This window comes from Erpetoichthys calabaricus, chromosome 13, assembly GCF_900747795.2.
Source record: "Erpetoichthys calabaricus chromosome 13, fErpCal1.3, whole genome shotgun sequence".
Lineage (NCBI taxonomy): Eukaryota > Metazoa > Chordata > Cladistia > Polypteriformes > Polypteridae > Erpetoichthys > Erpetoichthys calabaricus.
In genome coordinates this window covers 14,645,999-14,671,868 of record NC_041406.2, presented here as the reverse complement: position 1 = coordinate 14,671,868, position 25,870 = coordinate 14,645,999, and the positions used below count along the sequence as shown (strand labels likewise).

General features: G+C 41.6%; 1 protein-coding gene and 1 long non-coding RNA gene across 4 annotated transcripts in view; one reads left to right on the top strand and one right to left on the bottom strand.

Annotated features, from left to right (window-relative positions):
* Nucleotides 1-25,870, bottom strand: part of LOC127530050 (uncharacterized) — a 451,280-nt gene that overhangs the window by 390,734 nt on the left and 34,676 nt on the right. The gene's annotated exons all lie outside the window — the stretch shown is intronic.
* Nucleotides 1-25,870, top strand: part of LOC114663997 (A disintegrin and metalloproteinase with thrombospondin motifs 16) — a 301,817-nt gene that overhangs the window by 262,345 nt on the left and 13,602 nt on the right. For all 3 annotated transcript variants that reach the window (XM_051935635.1, XM_051935634.1, XM_051935636.1), the window contains 2 exons: nucleotides 7,541-7,745; nucleotides 19,935-20,129. In XM_051935635.1, the coding sequence (XP_051791595.1) occupies nucleotides 7,541-7,745; nucleotides 19,935-20,129 (400 nt within the window). The remainder of the gene's footprint in view (nucleotides 1-7,540; nucleotides 7,746-19,934; nucleotides 20,130-25,870) is intronic.

Below are 25,870 nucleotides of genomic sequence, written 5' to 3'. Positions count from 1 at the left end.
CATTGTATTACCGTTTGGAAGAGTGACGCGTCTTCTTGAGGTGCGTTCAGCCCCGCTCTTCACAATTTTAGTAGCTGGTACATATCACAGTTCATAATAAAAAAAGTACAGTAAAACCTGAATTGCAAGTAACTTGGTCTGCAAGTGTTTTGCAATTTTGAATAAATTTTAACTTGATAAACGAGCGAGGTCTTGCAATAAGAGTAGTACGCTTTGTCTGCCGAGCGTCACATGTTCACAACTGAGCCGATGGTTCTTCTTTCTATCTCTGTCCGCGGGATTGTGGGTAATCGTTTTCCATGCTCGGTTTCAGTCGACGTGCCTCACTCGTATAGTCAACATCCGTATGAGCGTATACTGTTTATTATAGCATTGTGACCACTTGGGTGTGAGTATAGCATTTTCTTATTTTGTGTGTGAATCTGTTTAACGACAATGCAATGTCACATTTCTGAGAAATCCTCAAAAGGAGGCAAAAGCAACTGTCATTGGAGAGGTTCCTTGTTAAAGTTGCAAAAAAAGAAAAAGATTCCAGTGAGCCAACAGAGAGCAGCGATTCTCTTAGTTAGAGTAAAAATCATCGTACACAACAACCTTCCTCCTCCTCTCCTCTCTCTTGTCTCCCTCACACCAGCCACGATTCTTCTCAAAGGTAAAGTGCAGGTTAATTTGTTTCATGTAAATTTACTTTATATTTTTATATGAATATTTTTGGGTTCTGGAACGAATCATCTGATTTTCCATTATTCCGTATGGGGAAATTCACTTTGAAATACGAGTGCTTTGGATTACAAGCACGTTTCCAGAACGAATTATGCTAGCAAACCAAGACACCATAAACAGATACGGCACACAGATTGTCACAGATAGTCAACACCTCACACTGGGTTAAAGGCCAGGGAGTAAAAGTGTGTTTTTAAATAAGATTTAAAGACAGCAAGTGAAGGAGCCTGTCTAACGTGCAATGGCAAATCGTTCCAGAGTTATGGAGCTGCAACTGAAAAAGTCCGATCACCTCTAATTTTGTATCGTGTCTGCTGACCTGAGAGGGTGAGATGGTACATGAGGGTGCGCAGTTCCGACAGATAAAATGAGGCACAACCGTTAAAGGATTTTAAAACAAATACAACGATCTTAAAATGGATTTGAAAACAAACTGGAAGCCAGTGAAGGGAAGCCAGAATTGGGGTAACATGCTCATGCTTGCTTGTACCAGTTAAAAGTCGAATCCATTATCACACCTAAATTTGTGATCCTGGATTTCTCGTATTGAGAAATGTTTAGGTTCTTACAGCTGACGGACAGGAAGGGGTGGGATTTCGGCAGGAGGGCGTGTAGAAGAGACGGAAGTGGGCGGAGTCTTAGTTGGGTTGGTCTGCGGAAGAGGGAGGTGAGGCATTAGTGCCATTCCTCAAGCCCTGTCTCCGTAACTTACTCTCAGTTAAGCCCTTAGACTTCCACCCACACTGGTTACACATGTGCTTCACATCTCCGCCAGTAGGTGACCAAAAGCACACACATGTACAACAATAACCGCAACAGCCAAGCAAGATAATGGTGAAAAAGTGCAGGAATAGCTGCAAAATAACACATTAATACTAATGCAACAACATTTTTATCTCTTCTTGAGGGGTGGTGATAAGCTTCCATAGTCTTAGAACTTGGAATCACAGTGGATTTAGTTTGATGTTTTCAGCACACTGACCAACAGAAAAAGGCTCTTCAATGTGAAAGTGAGAACAAATCTTTAAATTTATTACGATCATTAAGCACCAAATAACCGACTGCCTGAGTTTTCACCGCTTTACTATAGCACATCTAAATCATCACCGGTGCAGCCAATTGGGTTAGTGGAGCGGAGATCAGCTGTGCGCAGTCACAGTGTAATTACACCAGCAGCTGGAGGCTCCAAGTCCGGGTGAGTCAGTTTCCTGGCAAAAGCTTGAGCTGAATGTAAAGAAACACTCCAGACAATGTGTGTGACACGGTTATGGAAAAACCACAAGTCAGGGAAAGGCTACAAGAGCATTTCCAAGTCGAGGAATATTCCTCAGAGTACAGTTTAGAGCGTGATTAAGAAATGGGAGAAGCAGAGCCCAGCTGTGAAACAAAGCAGGCAGTCCGCGAAAAACCGAAGGAGACTAGTGAGGGAGACCACCAAGAGACCAGGAGTTACAAGCCGCAGTGACTTGATGGCGTCATAATTGTGTGACTCAGCGTGAAGGAAAACAAAAGTAATGTAAAATAACAATGCTGCGATTTCCTTTTAATTCCTGACAGAAACTGAAAGGGATTGGCAACAAACATTCCTATAGTACTAGGATGTTGTACCATGGTAGCCATTATGGGTTATGGGACCCTTGCCTTAGCCGGGACGCCTAGAGAGTGGAAGGACCGGGAGAGAAGCAATATCTCCCACGGGAACATGAGAGGGCCACCACCCTTGTTGGCATTAGGGTCACGGGAGCCGAGCTTGGAGGCTCAATCCTGTGGGGGCCCGTGGCCACCGCCAGGGAGTGCCTGGACCATCCCGGAGCCTCTGGACTGCAACACTTCTGCCACTCCAGGAAGTGCTACAGGAAGATCATCAGGAAGAACCTGGAGTGCTTCCAGGTGTCCTCCGCCACACCAGGAAGCACAGCTGGAAGAGAATCTGGGCACACCTGGAGCACATCTGGGTGCAAAACAGTAAAAGGGCTGCCTCACTCCATTCGGAGAGCCGGAGTCGGGAGGCAGAGGACAGGGCTTGCGGGAGAGGAGTGGAGGTGGCAGAAAAGAAAGAAAAGGACTGTGAGCATCTGATTGGTGATTTGTGCGCTGTGGTGTTGTGCAAAAAGGCTTTGGAGCAATAAACGTGTGCTTTGGGCCTTGAGAGTCTGCGCATCTGTCTGTATCCGGGCTGATCTACCACGGGGTGTAGTGAGAAGTCAAGCAGAATGGCACCTTTTATTGGCTAACTGAGAAGATTACAATCTGCAAGCTTTCGAGGCAACTGTAATCTTGCCTGAAGAAGGGGCCCGAGTTACCTCAAAAGCTTGCAGACTGTAATCTTCTCAGTTAGCCAACTAAAGGTGCCATTCTGCCTGACTCCTCACAACCAACATTTCTAGAATTTAAGATCTACTAAAGGCCTCGTGTAAACCAAAGCGTGCATCTATCTCTTCAGATGATACCAGTCTAGGTGGATTGGCAGGTAATCATTCCTGAGGGACTTGGACAGCACAAAATCTTCAGAAGGTGAAATTGAATGCAGGTAAATGTAACGCATTACACGTAGAATGTGAAAATGCACAATGGGAGGCCTGAAAATGGAAAGTACACCTTATGAAAGGGACTTCGGAGTCACAGTGGACTCGTCACTATCAACTTCCAGGCAGTGTTCGGCAGCCTTTAAGAAGGCCGTCTATCCATCTTCTGAGAGTATATAACTGACTGGAATCTGTCCTGCTCCACGCTGTGTCGGAAAGAAGTCAACTCAGAGGCACGCGGAGGTGAAATGGAAGTTTTTTTAGAAAGCAGAAAAAAAAATCCGGAATGGTCTCCCCGACTTTCTTGTATACTCAGATATGGGGATGGATATATGAGGAGTAAACCGCAAGACAATGATTATATTTTTATGTTATGTACAGTGCATCCGGAAAGTATTCACAGCACATCACTTTTTCCACATTTTGTTATGTTACAGCCTTATTCCAAAATGGATTAAATTCATTTTTTTCCTCAGAATTCTACACACAACACCCCATAATGACATTGTGAAAAAAGTTTACTTGAGATTTTTGCAAATTTATTAAAAATAAAAAAACTGAGACATCCCATGTCCATAAGTATTCACAGCCTTTGCTCAATACTTTGTCGATGCACCTTTGGCAGCAATTCCAGCCTCAAGTCTTGTTGAATATGATGCCACAAGCTTGGCACACCTATCCTTGGCCAGTTTCGCCCATTCCTCTTTGCAGCACCTCTCAAGCTCCATCAGGTTGGATGGGAAGCGTCGGTGCACAGCCATTTTAAGATCTCTCCAGAGATGTTCAATCGGATTCAAGTCTGAGCTTTGGCTGGGCCACTCAAGGACATTCACAGAGTTGTCCTGAAGCCACTCCTTTGATATCTTGGCTGTGTGCTTAGGGTCGTTGTCCTGCTGAAAGATGAACCGTCACCCCAGTCTGAGGTCAAGAGCGCTCTGGAGCAGGTTTTCATCCAGGATGTCTCTGTACATTGCTTCAGTCATCTTTCCCTTTATCCTGACTAGTCTCCCAGTCCCTGCCGCTGAAAAACATCTCCACAGCATGATGCTGCCACCACCATGCTTCACTGTAGGGATGGTACTGGCCTGGTGATGAGCGGTGCCTGGTTTCCTCCAAACGTGATGCCTGGCATTCACACCAAAGAGTTCAATCTTTGTCTCATCAGACCAGAGAATTTTCTTTCTCATGGTCTGAGAGTCCTTCAGGTGCCTTTTGGCAAACTCCAGGCGGGCTGCCATGTGCCTTTTACTAAGGAGTGGCTTCCGTCTGGCCACTCTATCATACAGGCCTGATTGGTGGATTGCTGCAGAGATGGTTGTCCTTCTGGAAGGTTCTCCTCTTTCCACAGAGGACCTCTGGGGCTCTGACAGAGTGACCATAGGGTTCTTAGTCACCTCCCTGACTAAGGCCCTTCTCCCCCGATTGCTCAGTTTAGATGGCCAGCCAGCTCTAGGAAGAGTCCTGGTGGTTTCAAACTTCTTCCACTTATGGATGATGGAGGCCACTGTGCTCATTGGGATCTTCAAAGCAGCAGAAATTTTTCTGTAACCTTCCCCGGATTTGTGCCTCGAGACAATCCTGTCTTGGAGGTCTACAGACAATATTCCTTTGACTTCATGCTTGGTTTGTGCTCTGACATGAACTGTCAACTGTGGGACCTTATATAGACAGGTGTGTGCCTTTCCAAATCATGTCCAGTCAACTGAATTTACCACAGGTGGACTCCAATGAAGCTGCAGAAACATCTCAAGGATGATCAGGGGAAACAGGATGCACCTGAGCTCAATTATGAGCTTCATGGCAAAGGCTGTGAATACTTATGTACATGTGCTCTCTCAATTTTTTTATTTTTAATAAATTTGCAAAAATCTCAAGTAAACTTTTTTCACGTTGTCATTATGGGGTGTTGTGTGCAGAATTCTGAGGAAAAAAATGAATTTAATCCATTTTGGAATTAGGCTGTAACATAACAAAATGTGGAAAAAGTGATGCGCTGTGAATACTTTCCAGATGCACTATACATTAAAGAACCATCAACAACAAATCAAATTAAGAATATCTCTCTGATATAAAATAAAATCTTGGAAGGTTGGAAGGAGACGAGACGTGACTTTCTCAGAGAGATATTTTCACGTCCCGTGAGACGAGTCTTTGTGTGCAGAGGTTTAACCAACGCCCGGGCCCGGAAATAAAAGATAAAGAGTAGATGACAAAGTAGAACGTCATAAAGAATTCAAAAACGTTGGTGCGGTACACACGCAGAGCAGGTTAGAGATAATGGAAGTATGAAAATTTAAAAGTCTTAAAAAATGACAGTTAAGACCGCATTAGCTCAAAAAACTGGAATTATTACTCTGTGAAATAATGGAACAGCGAAAAGACATCGAATATATTGTTTGGATTTCAACTTTAAGAAGGAGACTTGTAGATCGTATAATTCGTGTTGCCATCAGGGAAAAGTAGTGTTTCTTCCCAATGAAGAGGCGTATCCGCGAGAATTAAAAGATTTGTTGTTTGGTGAAAGTGAAATCCCGTGAGAGAAATCATTTCTCATTTGTGTGAATGCTATTGTCAGACACATTTCTTGTAGAGAGAAAGAAACAATATTCACTCATGGGCAGTTATATGTTACGTTGTCACGATGGAATGCCAAACACGGAATCAAAATTCAATGTGATGTTGATGAAAAGGCAAAAGCGAAAAAGAGATCGAATATTTGGACATAGGTGATATGACAGAAGTGTGCCGCTCGAGATGTAGATCATGCGGGAAGGGCAGCAGCAGCTGATCAAGCAAAGAGGAGGTAAAAACACCTGTATGTGTTTCCCATTGTATCACCGTTTAAGAGAGGGTTTTGGAGGAGCGACTGCGTCCTTAACCACGCGAGCGGCAGAGACACGAAGTGGCTGACGCATAGCACAGGCCTATGGAATAGCAGAATAATTTTATCGCGATCTCGAGAAAACGAAAGTTAACCTTTGCTTCTGGCATCATGCTCGCTTAGATTGTGATGCCTATACAGCTGAAGCCTTGCTAACCGTCTTCATAAATGACGGACACTAACGTTATAATTTTCTAAACATATTTCAGCCTGCGTCAGCCCTTGATTGAACAAAAATGTGATGCGCTGATCAATACAGTTCTGCTCTTCTGCCATTTCAAATAGGACGTGGCTTCACTAAACTAAACATTAAACATTAGATACAATTATTTCATAATTTCGAGAAAACAAGATCTTTTGTTTTATCGAGATCTTGATAAAATTATTCTGTTATCTCGAGAAAACAAAGTTTGTTTTCTCAAGCTCTCGATAAAATTAGTCTGTTATCTCGAGGAAACAATTTAAAAAAATAACGTCCTCTCGCGGCTTCCGTATAAATGTGATTACTCTGTTATTTATTTCATGTTCATTTTGCAAGTATGTGCAAATTTTTATCTAACCATTCAGTTTTCGACTGTTCAACTGTCAGGGTGTATTCTGGAGTTGATCTTCATCAACAACAACATTTATTTCTAGAGCAGATTTTCATACAAACGATGTAGCTCAAAGTGCTTTATAAGATGGAGAAAGAAAAGTTTATTAAAAAAAACACTAATAAGATCAGGCAATACTAAGTAATAAAGAATAAAGTAAGGTCAGATGGCCGGGAGGACAGAAAAAACAAAACAAAAAATAAACTCCAGAGGGCTGGAGGGAAAAAAAAATCTGCAGGGGTCCCAAGGCCACGAGACTACCCAGCCCCCAAGTGCCTGTACATTTCTTATGACTTGGAAGTGACCGGTGCATCACATCAGACCAATGTGTTCTCACAGTCTCCAGTGCTTTATTATGCTGAGCAGTATAAGCGATCGGAAAAATAAATTAATGGTGGTGTAAATAAATGAGAAGAACACAGATAAAGGTTGGCCGGAAAATGAGAGTAAAAAAATCATCAATCAATCTTTACAGAGTTGAGTCCAAAACAGAACTGATTCATGGCTAACAAAATGGCGTTTATAAAGTCGAATGGAGGAAGTGACATCATCGGGCCCGGAACCGTAGTGATGTTGACAGGCTCAGGCAGAATTTCCCTCGGGTGGTCTACAGGACAAAGAGAGACAGGGTTAGTGCACACTGCCACCCCCTGGTCTGGCATGGCACTACCATCATTTGAGCCCTTTAGCTCATGTGCCGTGTGTGACAGTGTATAATCTGCTTGTTAATCAACTGTAGTATCTCTAATGTCTTTTAAGTGTTTCTTTCCAAATTCTGTAAGGGTGAATCTCACCAACTGAATTCATTCTCTGTGCAGCTGGAGAACTGGCGACTGGGGAGAGTGTAGCCGGAGCTGTGGAGCTGGTGAACAGATGAGGGCTGTCAGCTGCATCCAGAAGACATCTAACCACGATATGCAGGTGCTGGCGGACTCCAAGTGCCAGGCACCAGTCCCCCTACGCTGGCAGTCGTGCAACATGCACAGCTGTCCACCTGCTTGGAGCGTTGGACCATGGTCTGAGGTAGGTATCTTTACATGAGAAGTAATGGGTGGCACAGAGGTTAGCAATCTAGATCCAGCACCTGAGATAAGAGAGTTTTCAATAGAATTCAATTCAGTTAATTTTTTGTACAGCGCTCTTCACTGAGTGTAGGTGCCGAAAGCTGCGACAAGTCCTCCGCTAAAATGAAATTCTGTACATAATGAATACATAAGGACAAAAACGTAATTTGAAGCTGATTGACATTAATAATCTGTCCATTAATTACAGCCAATTGACAATGAAGGAGAGAAAAACAAAAACTCCAATCAGCAGTATAGGGCGGGGCCAGTGTTTGTCCCTGCCCACCCACTTTCCTCATTGGCCCACACTGTAGCTTAGGTATTTAGATTTTTGTTTTCTTCAAATGAAAATTAGCATATACTGCATACTGTACATGCATTTTAATACACATCTCCCTTGATTAAAATATCAGTTAATTATAAACTTACATAGCAAAATCACTAGTGTTAGCTTTATCACTAGAAAAGTTAATTGAAGGTATATTGGTGGAGATTATGGTTTACGTTTATTTGTCATATATAGCGGGTTGAATAATGGATGGATATTAGCATATATGGTTATACGTGTTTGTTGCTGGGTATAACTTAATAAAGTGTATTTAAATAAAAAAGTCTTCATAATTATTGTATTTTATTCAAGAACACTGTAATAGCCTAATATAAGGCATGCAAAATTTAAAAAAATAAACTCATGGGTCATTTATTCTTACCCCTTAAAAAATACAAAATGAACTGAACATGAACTACTGTAGTTCATAATTGAGATGGTGACCTATGAACGTGAATTTATTCCTTTTAATCTGTGTGAACTGAACTTTGAGTGAGTTCTTGTGAGGTGTGAACTTACACAAAACTGCTTAAAATGTTGCCAATCATCCGTACCACATGCACTCCTGAAGAGGTCATCCACCTGAAGCTAAGAATGATCAGGCCTGGCCAGGACTTGGATGAGAGACCAGCCAGGAAAAGCTTGAGTTGCTACTGGAAAAGGTGTTGATGATGCCAGCAGGTGGCGCTTACCCAGTAGTCTGAATGAGGATCCCAATGCCCCAGTGCAGTGACGGGTACACTGTGCTCTAGAAAAGGTGTCGTCCTTCAGATGAGACATAAAACCGAGGTCCCTGTGGTCAATGATAATCCCTCGGCACCCTTAGGGTGTATCCTGATGTCCTCTCAGAATGACACCACAGAGACCAAAGTATTACAGGTGCAATGACCAAACCTAAGGTACAAAAACAAGGTAGGGAAATACAGAAGGATAATGAAAACGTGTTAAATAGGCAAGGAACAGCAAGAACTTGCTGCCCCCTGTGAACCTGCTTATACAGATCTTAGAGTCCCATCTAGCAGCTTACACGTACCCCTCTGAAGAAACACGCCAGGGTTTCCCTTTTTCTACTCCAAAATCTTTCTCTAATCTGGCCTCTCTTCCTCCCTAAAGTTGATCCCTTGTCACAGATTTATCTATCCCATTCAGATACTTCCATGGCCTTCTTCTGGTGTCAAATACAACCTATGGAAGCCCTGAGTCTTTTCCTCCCAAGATCTTCTCTGGTGGTTCTAGGAGACCCTACATCTTGGAACCTCAGAAGTACTTAAAGCATCGTTTGATTCCTGTGTAGACCACATGCTGCCTGCCCCTCATGATGAACATCAATGCTCCCTACAATTTTCTGCAGGGACATCATAGTGTCACATAGCGACACGGGGGTACAGTCACTCCCCTGCTCATCATGGCCTAGTCATTCTGGCCTCCTAATCATCCCCTGTCTGTAATTGGCTGTCTCTTTCACCACTGTGTGGTGAGTGTACTGGTACAAAATGGCTGCCGTCGCATCATCCAGGTGGTGGTTGAAGTGGTTGTCCACTCACTGAAGTGTTGAGTAGTGAGTATAACACTATATGAATATAAAGAATTATTAATTAATCATAGCTACTGAAAACATGTGATGTTAACCAGAGCTCCACCAAATCAATTCATCTGATTCACTGAAAAGAGTCGTTCAAAAACAACAAATCATTTGTGAATCACCCATCACTACTGTTAGGCTGTATCTTGTTGGAGGGAAACGTGAACGATGTCTCGACGAACTCCTGTTTTTTTGGTTTTATTAGTGAAATTAAACAAACAGAACTGCAAAATATTCCAAAGTCTAATGTTAATACTGAAAATTTCATAAATGCCCCATTGTCTTGTGAAAACCCCACCGCTAGCTGTTCACATGTTCACTTTAGTGATGGCTGTGCTACCAATGATGTGACAGAAAGTGCTGGAAAATTTACAATGACCCAGCCACCAAACGACCAAGTCATCGGCCATGTCACCGATTTGTCTGATATCCACCAGCCACCGATTCAATCCCTTTGTTTCCGACTTCTGATAGAGCCGGTAAGGCACACAGCTTTGTGGCTCATTGATACAACAGGTAACAGTGCGTGTCACACACATATAAACAGTGGGGCACTGATAGTGCCGCTTCGTCACAACAAGGAGACCGGAGTTCAAGCCACCGCGTTCTTGTGGATTTCCTCCGGGTGCTCCGCTTTCCTCCCACAGTCCAAAAGCAGGCAGGTTAGGGGGATCTGTCGATGCTAAATTGGCCCCTGATGTGTGTGTGTATGAGTGTGTGTGTGTTTACCCTGTGGTGGGCTGGTGCCCTGTTCCTGCCTTGTGCCCTGCGCTTGCTGGGATATACTCCAGCTTCCCTGTGATCCTGTTTAGGATGAGCGGGTATAGAAACCGGATGGCTGGATATTATGCATTTTATATAATATATTATAATATTATATTATATTATATACATATATGTTATATATTGTATATACAGAGGAAGACGATGGCAAAGAACAAAATGGGATAGTCAGAGAGATGAAGAAAGTAGACAAGAGTACAAGGAGATAAGGCGCAAGGTGAAGAGAGAGGTGGTGAAGGCTAAAGAGAAGGCACATGATGAGTTGTATGAGAGGTTGGACACTAAAGAGGGAGAAAAGGACCAGTGGGCTAGACAGAGGGACCGAGCTGGGAAAGATGTGCAGCAGGTTAGGGTGATAAAGGATAAAGATGGAAACATACTCACAAGCTAGGAGAGCGTGTTGAGCAGATGGAAGGAGTACTTTGAGAGGCTGATGAATGATGTGGAAATAGTGAATCAGGAAGTGCAATGGATTAGCAAGGAGGAAGTAAGGACAGCTATGAAGAGGATTAAAAATGGAAAGGCTGCAGGTCCAGATGACATACCTATGGAAGCATGGAGGTGTTTGGGAGAGGTGGCAGTGGAGTTATTAACCAGATTGTTTAATGGAATCTTGGAAAATGAGAGGATGCCTGAGGAGTGGAGAAGAAGTGTACTGGTGCCGATATTTAAGAATAAGGGGGATGTGCAGGACTGCAGTAACTACAGGGGGATAAAATTGATGAGCCACAGCATGAAGTTATGGGAAAGAGTAGCGGAAGCTCGGTTAAGAAGTGAGGTGATGATTAGTGAGCAGCAGTGTGGTTTCATGCCAAGAAAGAGCACCACAGATGAGATGTTTGCCCTGAGGATGTTGATGGAGAAGTTTAGAGAAGGCCAGAAGGAGTTGCATTGCGTCTTTGTGGACCTGGAGAAATCATATGACAGGGTACCTTGAGAGGAGATGTGGTATTGTATGAGGTAGTCGGGAGTGGCAGAGAAGTACGTAAGAGTTGTATAGGATATGTACGAGGGAAGTGTGACCGTGGTGAGGTCTGCGGTAGGAGTGATGGATGCATTCAAGGTGGAGGTGGGATTACATCAGGGATCGACTCTGAGCCCTTTCTTGTTTGCAATGGTGATGGACAGGTTGACAGATGAGATTAGACAGGAGTCCCCGTGGACTATGATGTTGGCGGATGACATTGTGATCTGTAGTGATAGTAGGGAGCAGGTTGAGGAGACCCTGGAGAGGTGGAGATATGCTCTAGAGAGGAGAGAATTGAAGGTCATTAGGACCACCAAGACAGAATGCATGTGTGTAAATGAGAGGGAGGTCAGTGGAATGGTGAGGATGCAGGGAGTTGGTGAAGGTCGATGAGTTTAAATACTTGGGATCAACAGTACAGAGTAACGTGGATTGTAGAAGAGAGATGAAGAAGAGAGAGCAGGCAGGGTGGAATGGGTGGAGAAGAGTGTCAGGAGTGATTTGTGACAGACAGGTATCAGCAAGAGTGAAAGAGAAGGTCTACAGGATGATAGTGAGACCAGCTATGTTATATGGGTTGGAGATGGTGGCACTGACCAAAAAGCAGGAGACAGAGCTGGAGGTGGCAGAGTTAAAGATGCTAAGATTTGCATTGGGTGTGATGAGGATGAACAGGATTAGAAATGAGGACATTAGAGGGTCAGCTCAGGTGGGACAGTTTTGAGACAAAGTCAGAGAGGCGAGATTGTGTTGGTTTAGACATGTGCAGAGGAGAGATGCTGGGTATACTGGGAGAAGGGTGCTAAGGATAGAGCTGCCAGGGAAGAGGAAAAGAGGAAGGCCAAAGAGAAGGTTTATGGATGTGGTGAGAGAGGACATGCAGGTGATGGGTGTAACACAACAAGAGGCAGAGGACAGAAAGATATGGAAGAAGATGATCTGCTGTGGCAACCCCTAACGGGAGCAGCCAAAAGAAGAAGAAGAAGAAGATATATTGTATATACAATACACAATAAAATACAATTTATTTCTGCATAGTCCAAAATCACACAAGTAGTGCCGCAATGGGCTTTAACAGGACCTGCCTTTTGACAGCCCCCCAGCCTTGACTGTCCAGGGCCCCGTTTATACTTCACGCTCAGAATGCATACGCGCACGCATCATGGCTGCCTTGCGTTCCCAGTGTTCGTATGACGCGACCTCTGAGATCATCCTCAGAAATTAATGCGATGCGCGCACAAGTTGCAGTCCCACTGTTTGGCTCGGTCAGTGACTGAGCAGATGGCCGCCTCTGAAGGACAAGCAGGCAGATCTTAACAGAGTGGCCATGCAGACTGGCGGGTCACCTTGGCAGGGCGCTGACTGCATGAAGTGCTAGGAGCCTGTGGCTTAAAAATCTGTAACACTCAAAACAATGGATTGAATGGACAGTGGATTCAGAAAGGATTCAGGACTCTTTACTTTCTGCCCACTTTATTGTGTTGTAGTTTCATTTTAAGTGGATTTATTTGCCAATTTTACCTGCACGCCACCCTATGACTCTGAGCAAATTGGAATCCTCTTCTGTGACATCGTCTACTCTTGCATTTTGCGCTCTACTTGTACTACTACTATTGTCCTGTTGTATTGTATCGAGCTAACCCCCTGTACTTATACACGTACACAATAGTTATGGCGTCTTCTAATAGCTATCACAAGATCAGAAATGATTGCTCACAATTTTGAACTGCTATAAACAAAAAGAAGAAGAAAAGTTTCATGTTTTCCATCCTGTAATTCTAACATGCTTTGTGGTTCTGCCAGCCCAATCAAAAAAGCACAAATGCAAAACAAATGTTTAAACATTTTATAGAACACTTATTTATTTATTTATTTTTGGACATTTTGCTGATTCACATGACATTTTCCTAATCTTGTCTGCATGTCGTGGCCTCGTGTTTTCTAGGTGTTACATTCGATCTCCGCTTGTCGTCTCGATTCGGTCCTACAGGCACACGTGCCGCAAGCCCAAGCTGTAAAATGAAACTCCACGGCGAGATTACCAGTCGCAGCTGTTTTTAATCGCGCTTTGCTTTTAATTTCAAATTTGCTTCAAAAGAAAGGAATATAATAAAATAAGCCTCTTAGTGTGTGCAGCTTAGCTAGAATTCATTATTTATGTATTTTTATTTAAATAAGATTTCCTATGAGTACTTTTTATTTAAAGTTTAATTTAAATAAAGTTCTAATCTTCTTATATAATATGCTACCATGACTATCCGTTTGTCTGTCCAGGATTTTAAATCACCTGTGGCTCGCAAACTGTTTGACCTGTTGACCTGAAATTTGGTACACATATACTGCGTGATGTCTGCTATCCGCCTTCGGGGTGATGATTGACTCTCCAAGGTTATTCCTCTTTTTATTTTTATGTTATTCTAGAATCAACTCTCGGCAGCGGGCAGCAGAGCGGCCATGCGGCACATGCATACGGGCACCGTTCTCATCCTTACCACCTTCGCCGGCACTTCCTCTACCTTTAAATATCTTAAATCATTCCTGAGGCAGATTAATAATAATAATTATTTGCATTTATATAGCGCTTTTCTCACTACTCAAAGCGATCATCAATTGCAGGTTAAGGGCCTCAAGGGCCCAACAGAGAAGAGTCCCTATTGGCATTTACAGGATTCGAACCGGCAACCTTCTGATTGCCAACGCAGATCCCTAGCCTCAGAGCCACCACTCTGCCAATCAATTTAAGATTGAAGACTTAAGTGCCAGCTTAAGTGAAGAATTAAGGAAAACGTACTAAGTAATTGTGCGGTGGGCTGGCACCCTGCCCGGAGTTTGTTTCCTGCCTTGCACCCTGTGTTGGCTGGTATTGGCTCCGGCAGACCCCTGTGACCCTGTAGTTAGGATATAGCGGGTTGGATAATGGATGGATACTAATGTAAGTGTAACACAAACACTGACTTAATCAGTTTTAATGCAAAAAGATGCCGATGAAAGAAGTTATCATGCAGTGTGCCGTTACTGCTTTAGTAATAATTTAACTGCACAATGATGATATGTCCCTTTAAAAATTTATATTTTTTAATAACAATCTTTAAATTAGCATCTTAGTTTTGTGACATCCATCTTATTTTTTGAATTTTTTAAAAAAGTTAATTAAAAAAAAAATGATATTTTTTTCCTGCCAAAATTAGTTCTTGCCTCATGCCCAGTGCTGCTTGGTGAGGTTCCATCTCCTTGTGGCCCTGCAAGTTCAGTAAATGGAGGGATGAGTAAAGGATTGTTTTAAAAAAGATATCAATAGCTCTTAGGACTGAGAAGGATAAACAAGTCTGATGATGTTGTCGTGGCTTAACACTTGGGTCTCGTTTATACTTCACGCCCAGAACTCGTACGCACACATCATGGCATGCCCAGCGTTCATTTGATGCGTTCTCCGAGCAGGTCCTCAAAAATTAACGCGACGCGTGCGAGAGTTGCAGTACCAGCAAAAAGTCAGGGGGCGCCGTGTGATGAAAGTAGGAACGTGACGTCAGAGTCTCTGTTTACTATCTACATGTGACAGAGAGCCGCTATGCAGATCCTAGTATGTTTGATGTTTGACGAATGGTTCGATGTGGTGGAGCAAAATGCCGACATACAGATGCATCCGTGGTGCTTTTGTATTCAAGCGTCGCATATTCCCGATCGTAATGACACGACACATTTTAAAAGTCTCACATACCATCTTCTGTGCTGTCTTTTTTATTGCAACTTCACAACAGCATCAAAATGTACAGCAGTGTATTTGAGCCACAGAGAAAGAAGTTAAGGACACAGTGAAAAGGTCTATTTTGTGATTAAAGTGGAAATTTCAGCTTAAATCTCGAAATGTCCACTTTAACCTCATAGTTTACGTTATCATTAAAGCAGACCGTCGTAGATGTCATCCCAGTTAATCCCTACAAGCTTCTTGGGCTTCCTCCTGACCTGACAGCAGTGGCAAGCAGCAATAGATCGCCACACAGAACACATTAAATGTATGATATTCCAACTCTCTGCACATTTAGAATTCTTAGATTTATACTTGATATCACTTTCATGATGAAATGCATTAAAGTATGTTGTTACATTTTACAGATAAAACGTTCATTTCGTTTAAATAATGAATACTGTTAATAATTGCACACATGGGGGTGACACGGTGGCGGAGCGGTAGCACTACTGTCTTGCAGGGAGTCACGTCACTGGTATTCCCTGCCTGGAGTTTGCATGTTTTCCTGCTGGGTTTCCACCATGTGCTCCAGTTTCCTTCCAAAGATATGCAGATTTGGTGACACTAAAATGACGCTAGTGTGTGAGAGTGCTTGTATTCACCATGTGATAAGCTAATGTCTCATGTAGGGATTGTTTCTGCCTCGTGCCCAATGCTTGCTGAAATGGACAAATCCCTGGACTGATGGATTTAATCATTAAACATCCTTTTCAGAGATATTGCGGTAAGGTGTCATCGGTGTTCCAGGCTATTCACAACACAGCAAAGCTAAACCTGTTCTCACCGTGATGATATCTCGCATTGCCACCTGGTGGATTCTTCCAGATTTATGTAAAGTACGCGTGCAAGTATAAACAGTAAAACGCTTGCGTAGCAGGAGTGTCCGCTGCAGCATGCGTCACTTCACATGAAGTATAAACCTGGGCTTAGGTGTGTTCAGTGACTAATTTTAACTGTTGCAAAATGATCAAACTCGACACACTTGAAAAGGTTTGGGGCAGCCACCCGTATATTATCTCTGGCTGCAATGGGTTGATTTTGAACAAGAGATGTTCAGATGTTCAGAATTGAACTGCTGAAGGTTTGCAAAGATGGCGGCTTTGAGGGATCACACCGGAAGTGATGTGTAGGAACCGGAAGTAAGATAGGGGAACCGGAAGTGACGTTCTTCTGATGTCGGCCAATGTGACAGAACTGGAAGTTTTTCTGGGCGCCCGAACCAGAAGTGGCATCATGCTGGATGCCTGAACTGGAAGTGACGTCATCAGCGTTGAGTCAGACAGGGTTTCCTGCGGCTGCTCTGCAGAGATAACAGGAGAAGGTTTAGGACATATCCCTTATACTTATCACTCTGTTATCAGGTACTTCAGCACTTCCTCCTCCCTTCCCATCTACATGTGTAACCTCAGGGAATTTGACAGAATAAAGAAACAGGCAGGAGTTAGACTACACATTTAATGATGTATTACTGATAAAATGCCCAATAATATTAAGGAATCAGAATACTTTATGAATATTGGCATACCATACCCTCACAGCCTAAGTAGCAGTGCATCTGAATTTCCCATTGGGATTAATAAAGTATCTATCTATCTATCTATCTATCTATCTATCTATCTATCTATCTATCTATCTATCTATCTATCTATCTATCTATCTATCTATCTATCTATCTATCTATCTATCTATCTATCTATCTATCTATCTATCTATCTATCTATCTATCTATCTATCTATCTATCTATCTATCTATCTATCTATCTATCTGGTGTTCATAGGTGGATCTCAGCTTATCTTCAGTCCAGCTTGCTTTCCGACCACATGGCCATTGAAATGGAGTAATAAAACAGGTCACATGCCTCTCTCAGTATGGCTACAGAGCTTAAAGTATCTTCATCATAGTCTTTTCTTCATGGCCAGATGGTGAGATAGAGACGTAAGGGCAAGGTGACCAACTTTATACCATTCTTAAACTAATGGGGTGTCACAGCACAAACTGGCCCTCCGATTCACAACCAATCATAAACAGCCACACTTTTAGACCAATCAAATTAATTTTCCAGTCCCTTCCTGGCCAGTTACCAATGAGAGCGCTCAGGTACAACTCATGCCCCAGTTGCTTTGTTTAGTCAGTTGATGGCCTTCCTGCAGTGGGTGGCTTATAGGCTCATGTAAGTCCAAGTGCAGCCCCCCTTTGCCAAGCTGGTCTGATGCTCCATCTTCCTCACCATAAACTTCATGTCTTGTGTCAGTCCTAAAGACATTGGGGGTCTTGGGCTTGGTTAGGTAAACATTAAAGCACCACACTACTTCGTCACTTATTGTAAGTGTCTGTTGTTCTCTGTGTGAAGAAAAATTTCCTAATTTTTATGAAAAATTTCCCCTTAACTAGTTTCCCATTGTGTCCCTGTGTTCTTGATGAATTCATTTTAAAGTCACTGTCTCGATCCACTGGAAACACTTCAGTCTGGTCACCTCTTAATCTTCTTTTTTTAAACTGTAAAGGCTCAGCTCTTTTAATTTTTCCTCATAACTCATCCCCTGTAGCCCTGGAATCAGCCTAGTTGCTCTTCTCTGGACCTTTTCTAGTGCTGTTGTGTCCTTTTTGTAGCCTTGGGACCCAAAATGCACACAGTACTCCAGATGAGGCCTCACCAGTGTGTTATAAAGGTTGAGCAGAACCTCCTGTGACTTGTACTCCACACATCAAGGCGCTATATAACCTGACATGCCTGGACAAACTGGTGAGGAAAGCAGGCTCTATTGTAGGCACGGATCTGGACAGTTTAACATCCGTGGCAGAGCGACGGGCACTCAAAAGGCTCCTATCAATTATGGAGAATCCAATGCATCCACTAAACAGGATCATCTCCAGACAGAGGAGTAGCTTCAGAGACAGACTGCTGTCACCGTCCTGCTCCACTGACAGACTGAGGAGAACGATCCTCCCCCACACTATGCGACTCTTCAATTCCACCAGGGGGGGTAAACGTTAACATTATTCAAAGTTATTGTCTGTTATACCTGCATTTTTATTACTCTTTAATTTAATATTGTTTTTGTATCAATATGCTGCTGCTGGAGTATGTGAATTTCCCCTTATGATTAATAAAGAATCTATCTATCTATCTATCTATCTATCTATCTATCTATCTATCTATCTATCTATCTATCTATCTATCTATCTATCTATCTATCTATCTATCTATCTATCTATCTATCTATCTATCTATCTATCTATCTATCTATCTATCTATCTATCTATCTATCTATCCTGTTAGCCTTCTTAATGGCTTCTGAACACTGTCGTGAAGTCGATAGCTTAGAGTCCTCTATGACTCCTAAATCCTTCTCATAAGGTGTACTCTCAATTTCCAGATCTCCCATTGTGTATTCTCCCCCCTACTATTAATTTTGCTTGCTTTTCTCCTTTATTTCTTTGTCTTTTTTTATTTAGTATTCTCTAAATATGTTTAGATTCTTTGTTAAATTCTCTTTTACTGTTAACTTGTCTCCTGGTTTGCTTTAGCGACTGTATTGTGTTGCTTCAGCGATCAGAATGGTGTTTACGGTACTTGTGTTTGATACCTTCAGGTGGGGCTTCCTCCTGGACCAATCATATTTATTTATTTTTTTTGTTTCTTTATACATTTTTATAACTTGTAATATATTAATCTTTTCTAGAAAGTATTTTTCACACTGCAACTTTTAAAGTTGTAACATATTGGGCTCTTGTAATATACAGAATTGTCTGTTAGTGTTTGGAATTCCTTATGGTTTCTAAATTTATTTCTAAGTTTATAAATGTTGTTTTTATTAAATTTTGTTATTGATGCAAACTTCTTGTATTATTTGATGTTTTGGATTTTATTCCTGTTTGAAATATGTCCTAATTCATTTATTTTTCTCATAAAATGTTTGTTGGAGTAGGGTTAGGGTTAGGGTTAAGGTACCAAAATCTAATTCCTTGATTTCAAAAACTCCAGTTTAGTTATATAGTCATTAACAAAACACTCCTCATAAAGGTACTAAAAATTAAAAAATGCATCAAACATAACACACAAAGGGCAAATTTGAAATTGCAGATTAATCTAAAACATACGTGTTTAGAAATATTGAAAGAAAGTTGGGCTACCAAAAGGGAAACTCACACAGGCCTGAGGAAATCATGGAAACTCCACACACTGATAACAGCCAGGATTCAAGTGCAATGCCCTGATAGGTGAGGCAGCGCCAACAGCCATCATGCCACCAACATGGCAACTACGTACAAAAGTAACACAACGGCATTCACGGCTCCAGCAGAAATGGGCCATGTTAGAAGAACAGATTGCTACTCTTACATTAGATGCATATACCATGTGAAACAAGTGCTAGCGTTTACTCCACGTCTGATTCCCATTCAGTGCAGTTATTTATATGTTGTCTCAGGAGACACCACAGTCCAAGCTACACATTTGATTTATTAAATCGCACGTAAGAACATTTAGGAGTCAGCTTAAAGTAAAATACAACACTACTATGTAATTATGCAAAATTATGTAAATGATAACAGCCTGGTATACTGCTGTATGTACAAGAGCCTGATATGTAGTGTCATGGCGCCACCCCTTGGCTGGGTCTTAAACTTAATTTCTGAACAAATAGCCAAACTGAGACCTTCATCTTATTGCATTGTTGAATCATCAGCCGTTGTCTTCCTAATAATAACTCTGTTTAAAATGATTTCTCTTTACGCAGTGCTCCCGTAAATGTGGCAAAGGGCAGAAGAAGAGAACAGTGGTGTGTAAGAGCACAAACCCGTCTCCAAAGCCACAAATCCTTCCAGACAGTTCTTGCATAACAGAGGATAAGCCTAAATCACAAGAAAGCTGCTTTCTGAAACGTTGCCAGAAGCACAAAAAAGTCCAGTGGTTTGTCTCCACCTGGCAAGAGGTAGGTTATTGTTTCCTTCGTGTGTTTTCTTCTCTCTCATTTTCATAGTTTTCATCTTTCTTTCTGTTCACTGCTGCCACTCTCATCATCCTCAGTGCCGTTGTCTCCTTACACTTCTAAATGTGTGTTTTAGTCGTGGATGTGGGGCATCTAGGAGACCAAAGAGGTGTCCCCAATGGTGAGTGTGCCATTCTTTGCATTGTGCAGATCTAGGTTGTGTCACCACAAACAATGTCTTTACTCCCAGCCATGATAGGAAAATTAGTCCTATGCTGAAAATGAATAACGTCTTTTTGGTTCATGGTGCAGTGCCTGGACAAAATGGCAGAAACTTAATCCTGAATGGGGAACATTCATAAACTCTTAGAAAGTGGGCCAGTTTAGAATGGCCACCTAACTTAACTCAGATAGATAGATAGATAGATAGATAGATAGATAGATAGATAGATAGATAGATAGATAGATAGATAGATAGATAGATAGATAGATAGATAGATAGATAGATAGATAGATAGATAGATAGATAGATAGATAGATAGATAGATAGATAGATAGATAGATAGATAGATAGATGTGAAAGGCACTATAAATTAGATTTCTAATAGATAGATAGATAGATAGATATGAAAGGCACTAAATAATATACAGATAAGTACGAGGGCAATCCCAAATGTAAGGTCTCCTATTTTTTTAGAAATACAAACAATCGTTTATTTTCTATAATATTTACATCATTTTAAAGGTTAAAGACTTATTTGTTTTTCTACATAATCACCATTTCGGTTGATGCATTTTTGTAGACGCTGTGATAGTTTTAGAATGCCCATGTCATACCAGTTCGCCGCCATGTCCTTCAGGAAGCGTTGAACCTCATTTTTCACCTCTTCGTCGGAGCAGAATCGACTTCCGGACAAATGTTCTTTCAACTTAGGGAACAGGTGGTAGTCACTGGGTGCCAAGTCTGGACTATAGGGTGGGTGATGAAGTTCCAACCGCCGATCTTTACGCATGTTTTCCTCAACCTTCGTGAATGTGTCGTCGGAAATTGACGGTCTCCTGCGCGAACTTCACACTTGGCGGTAGCGTTCAACGGGAGCTCCATTTTCAAGGACTGCCAAGTCAAGATTGAGCATCCCAGCGAAGCTGCACATGCTTGTTTGGGAGTGGAGGAAGCATCAATCACAACAGTGTGGCCAACAGCCATACGAACAGTTTCTCTACGTCCCCATCGCTTTGGAGGCCTTACTTTTGGGATTGCCCTCGTATGTGAATGGCACTATGAATTAGATAGAATTATAGATAGTTTGAGGGCTTTTGTGATGGTAACTCTCTGCTGATCCAGGAGGTGTTGCTCCTTCTGCAGACTGGAAGACTGACTTCTCTTCTTCCTTGACATCACTTCTGGTGTCCACCCACCTGTGCCTACCTTTTCTTGTCTGATTACATCATAATTGGAAGCAACACCATCTTTGCCAGTTGACAAAACAGACCCGTGTCCGATAAGACTGTTTTTTTTTTGCATTTTGCACACATTTCTTTTGATTTAAAGATCATTCAATTATGCAGGGTTTGCCAAAAGATGCCCCAACACTCTGACCTTGTTTGTCTTGTTCTTATGGTGGCATAGTCGGCAGGATTCTCAAGGGAATACAATATGACTGAACAGAAAGATATCACAACGATCATTCAGGCTTTGGCTTCTGAGATCTAGACTCTTAAAGTCCATGTAGGTGGACTCCAGAAGTGACTTCAAGAGAGAAGAACTGTCAGTCTTCCTGTCTGTAGAAGGAGGATAAAGAGAGACTGTTATCAAATAGTACCACCCCCTAGATCACCAAAGCCCTTAAACTGTCTCCTATGTGTATGCTTGTGATAATAGATAGATAGACTCCCAAATAAGTTAGAGATGTGAAATGCACGATCAATAGATAGATAGATAGATAGATAGATAGATAGATAGATAGATAGATAGATAGATAGATAGATAGATAGATAGATAGATAGATAGATAGATAGATAGATAGATAGATAGATAGATAGATAGATAGATAGATAGATAGATAGATGTGAAAGGCACTATAAATTAGATTTCTTTCTTTCTTTTCTTCCGCTTTGCTGCCTCTGGGTTTAGACAGGTTGCCATCATCGAGAAGCAAATTAATTTTCAGGTTTATCAAAGTGTTGTACATAATATCATGGTGGCTGTCCGCCAGCTAAAGCTCAGTAGAAGTTGGGTGATGCCGCAGGTCAAGTAATTTTTCTAAAGAATGGCTTCAAAATAAGAAAATCCACCTTTCGGAGTTTTTCCAGACCTGAACCCAATAGCGCTGCTGTGTAATGAGCCGAAGAGAGCTGTTCACCCCAGGTGTCCTAAGAATATGGTTGGGCTGAAGCTGTTCCTCCTGAACGTTGTGCAGGTCTGATCTGCTGCTACCAGAAGTGCGTATATGAGGTTATGGCTGCCAAAGGAGGTTTGGACAGTTTTTCAATGATTCTTTTTCCACAGCCCACTGTGAATATTGTATGGGTGTGTTCAGTAGAGACATGAAATATGAGAAGTGCTTGTGTGTCGTTAGTGTCAGCATATTGTGTTTGTCTGCACTTGCGCTCAGATCACATTTTACAAGTAGTTAATGCAGAAAACCACATAGTTCCAAAGAGTCTTTTTCTGGGTGGAGGAGTCTTTCTTTTCCAGTTTCTTTCCAGACTTCAGCTAGGCATCTGATGAAATCACATTAAATAATTAATTACAACATCAGGCATCCTTCATTTTAAACTTGAACAGATTGCTTCTGTGTTTTGTATTTAAGGTAAGTTTGCGTTATAAAAACTGAAGTAAGAGTGTGCACTTCAACAGTAACTTATTCAAAGGGGCTAGAGCAAAAAGTCAAAGAAAATAACATTTTATTGTAATATTTTATCATTATTTTATTATCAATAGTGATGCAGATTTCCCTCCAGTAAAAGAGCGCAAATCAGTTTTATGCCCTTAATGACTTCACATGTCATGCTGATGAAGATGAAGAATCTGAACTGCCATAAGGCCCACTTTTTATTAATCTGATTGACAGCTAATTACATATCGGAGGTTCATTTTTTAATATCCTTCATTATTTCATAAATGTGTCTTGTTCAGGGAGGTCATTTGTTACCACAGCACAATTTCTGTTTTATTTAATTAATCGCCAAGTCCAACATTGAGAAAGCCTTGGGGCATCTGATTAATTTACATACATAACCACTAAATTATAAAGTGAGAATTCCTGTTCCAACTTCTTAATGTAATTATAAATTATACGGTAAATCTGAAGAGCATCTGCAAGGGAGTAATTTAATTAACAGCTACGTTAAGCACTGACAATGTCATCCCTTGTCTGCTGCGTCTGAATGGCTGCCGTGTAAGGCGTTGGTTTATGCTTCATAAACCCTGTTTACAGTATCGTGGGATTTAGGGGTCTGCTTGTGCATATTCTGATTTTTAATCGATTAATATGATGTTGTATTAAAAGTCTCCAGAACTGTACTTTGCAAAATGCAACTTTTTACGTCTTGAATGGAAAAACAGGTGTAATGAGTGATCCATGAGAATCATTTTACGTAGTGATCATATAATTGAATATGTTTCCACACTGTGATTTAAAGCGAGGTGCCATTTTTAAATATCAGCTGAATTGTTATTAACATGAAATTTAATTAATATGTCATTATTCAGCCACATTGTGCCCTGTGCAAACGGTATTAGGATACTCCTTAATTGCTCACTTCTGCTGGCTGGGATGTTAGATATATATACAGGTGCTGGTCATAAAATTAGAATACCATGACAAAGTTGATTTATTTCAGTAATTCCATTCAAAAAGTGAAACTTGTATATTAGATTCATTCATTACACACAGACTGATGTATTTCAAATGTTTATTTCTTTTAATTTTGATGATTATAACTGACAACTAATGAAAGTCCCAAATTCAGTATCTCGGAAAATTAGAATATTGTGAAAAGGTTCAATATTGAAGACACCTGGTGCCACACTCTAATCAGCTAATTAACTCAAAAGCCTTTAAATGGTCTCTCAGTCGAGTTCTGTAGGCTACACAATCATGGGGAAGACTGCTGACTTGACAGTTGTCCAAAAGACGACCATTGACACCTTGCACAAGGAGGGCAACACACAAAAGGTCATTGCTAAAGAGGCTGGCTGTTCACAGAGCTCTGTGTCCAAGCACATTAATAGAGAGGCAAAGGGAAGGACAAGATGTGGTAGAAAAAAGTGGACAAGCAATAGGGATAACCGCACCCTGGAGAGGATTGTGAAACAAAACCCATTCAAAAATGTGGGGGAGATTCACAAAGAGTGGACTGCAGCTGGAGTCAGTGCTTCAAGAACCACCACACACAGACGTATGCAAGACATGGGTTTCAGCTGTTGCATTCCTTGTGTCAAGCCACTCTTGAACAAGAGACAGCGTCAGAAGCGTCTCGCCTTTGGACTGCTGCTGAGTGGTCCAAAGTTATGTTCTCTGATGGAAGTAAATTTTGCATTTTCTTTGGAAATCAAGGTCCCAGGGTCTGGAGGAAGAGAGGCACAGAATTCACGTTGCGTGAGGTCCAATGTAAAATTTCCACAGTCAGTGATGGTTTGGGGTGCCATGTCATCTGCTGGTGTTGGTTCATTGTGTTTTCTGAGGTCCAAGGTCAACGCAGCCGTCTACCAGGAAGTTTTAGAGCACTTCATGCTTCCAGCTGCTGACGAACTTTATGGTCATGCAGATTTCATTTTCCAGCAGGACCTGGCACCTGCACACAGTACCAAAGCTACCAGTACCTGGTTTAAAGACCATGGTATCCCTGTTCTTGATTGGCCAGCAAACTCGCCTGACCTTAACCCCATAGACAATCTATGGGGTATTGTGAAGAGGAAGATGCAATACGCCAGACCCAACAATTCAGAAGAGCTGAAGGCCACTATCAGAGCAACATGGGCTCTCATAACACCTGAGCAGTGCCACAGACTGATCGACTCCATGCCACGCCGCATTGCTGCAGTAATCCAGGCCAAAGGAACCCTAACTAAATATTGAGTGCTGTACATACTCATACTTTTCATGTTCATACCTTTCAGTTGGCCAACATTTCTAAAAATCCTTTTTTTGCATTGGTCTTAATTGATATTCTAATTTTCCGAGATACTGAATTTGGGACTTTCATTAGTTGTCAGTTATAATCATCAACATTAAAAGAAATAAACATTTGAAATACATCAGTCTGTGTGTAATGAATGAATCTAATATACAAGTTTCACTTTTTGAATGGAATTACTGAAATAAATCAACTTTGTCATGATATTCTAATTTTATGACCAGCACCTGTACTCGCATATACGTCGGGTCTTGAAACCCAAAAAATCGATCAGATTTAAATCAGACACTGACTTATACGCCCGTTCAAAAATACGATAATTAATTTTTTCTTTTTTTTTACATCTTCTTGCCTCCTCCAATCTCGCACCAGTTTCTCGGACACATCGAATTTTGTTGCAGCAGCACAGTTACCAATTTCTTTCGCCACTTCAACGACTTTTAATTTAAAACCAGCTTCATATTTTCTTCTGACCGAACGCTCCATCGTAGATAAGGGATGCTCTTACGATAAAGGTGTATGAGGGTATGAGATACAAAAAACACAATACACTGCAAACGTTGCTTCAGAATAGTTCGAGTATTACCGTGTGGTCACGTAGG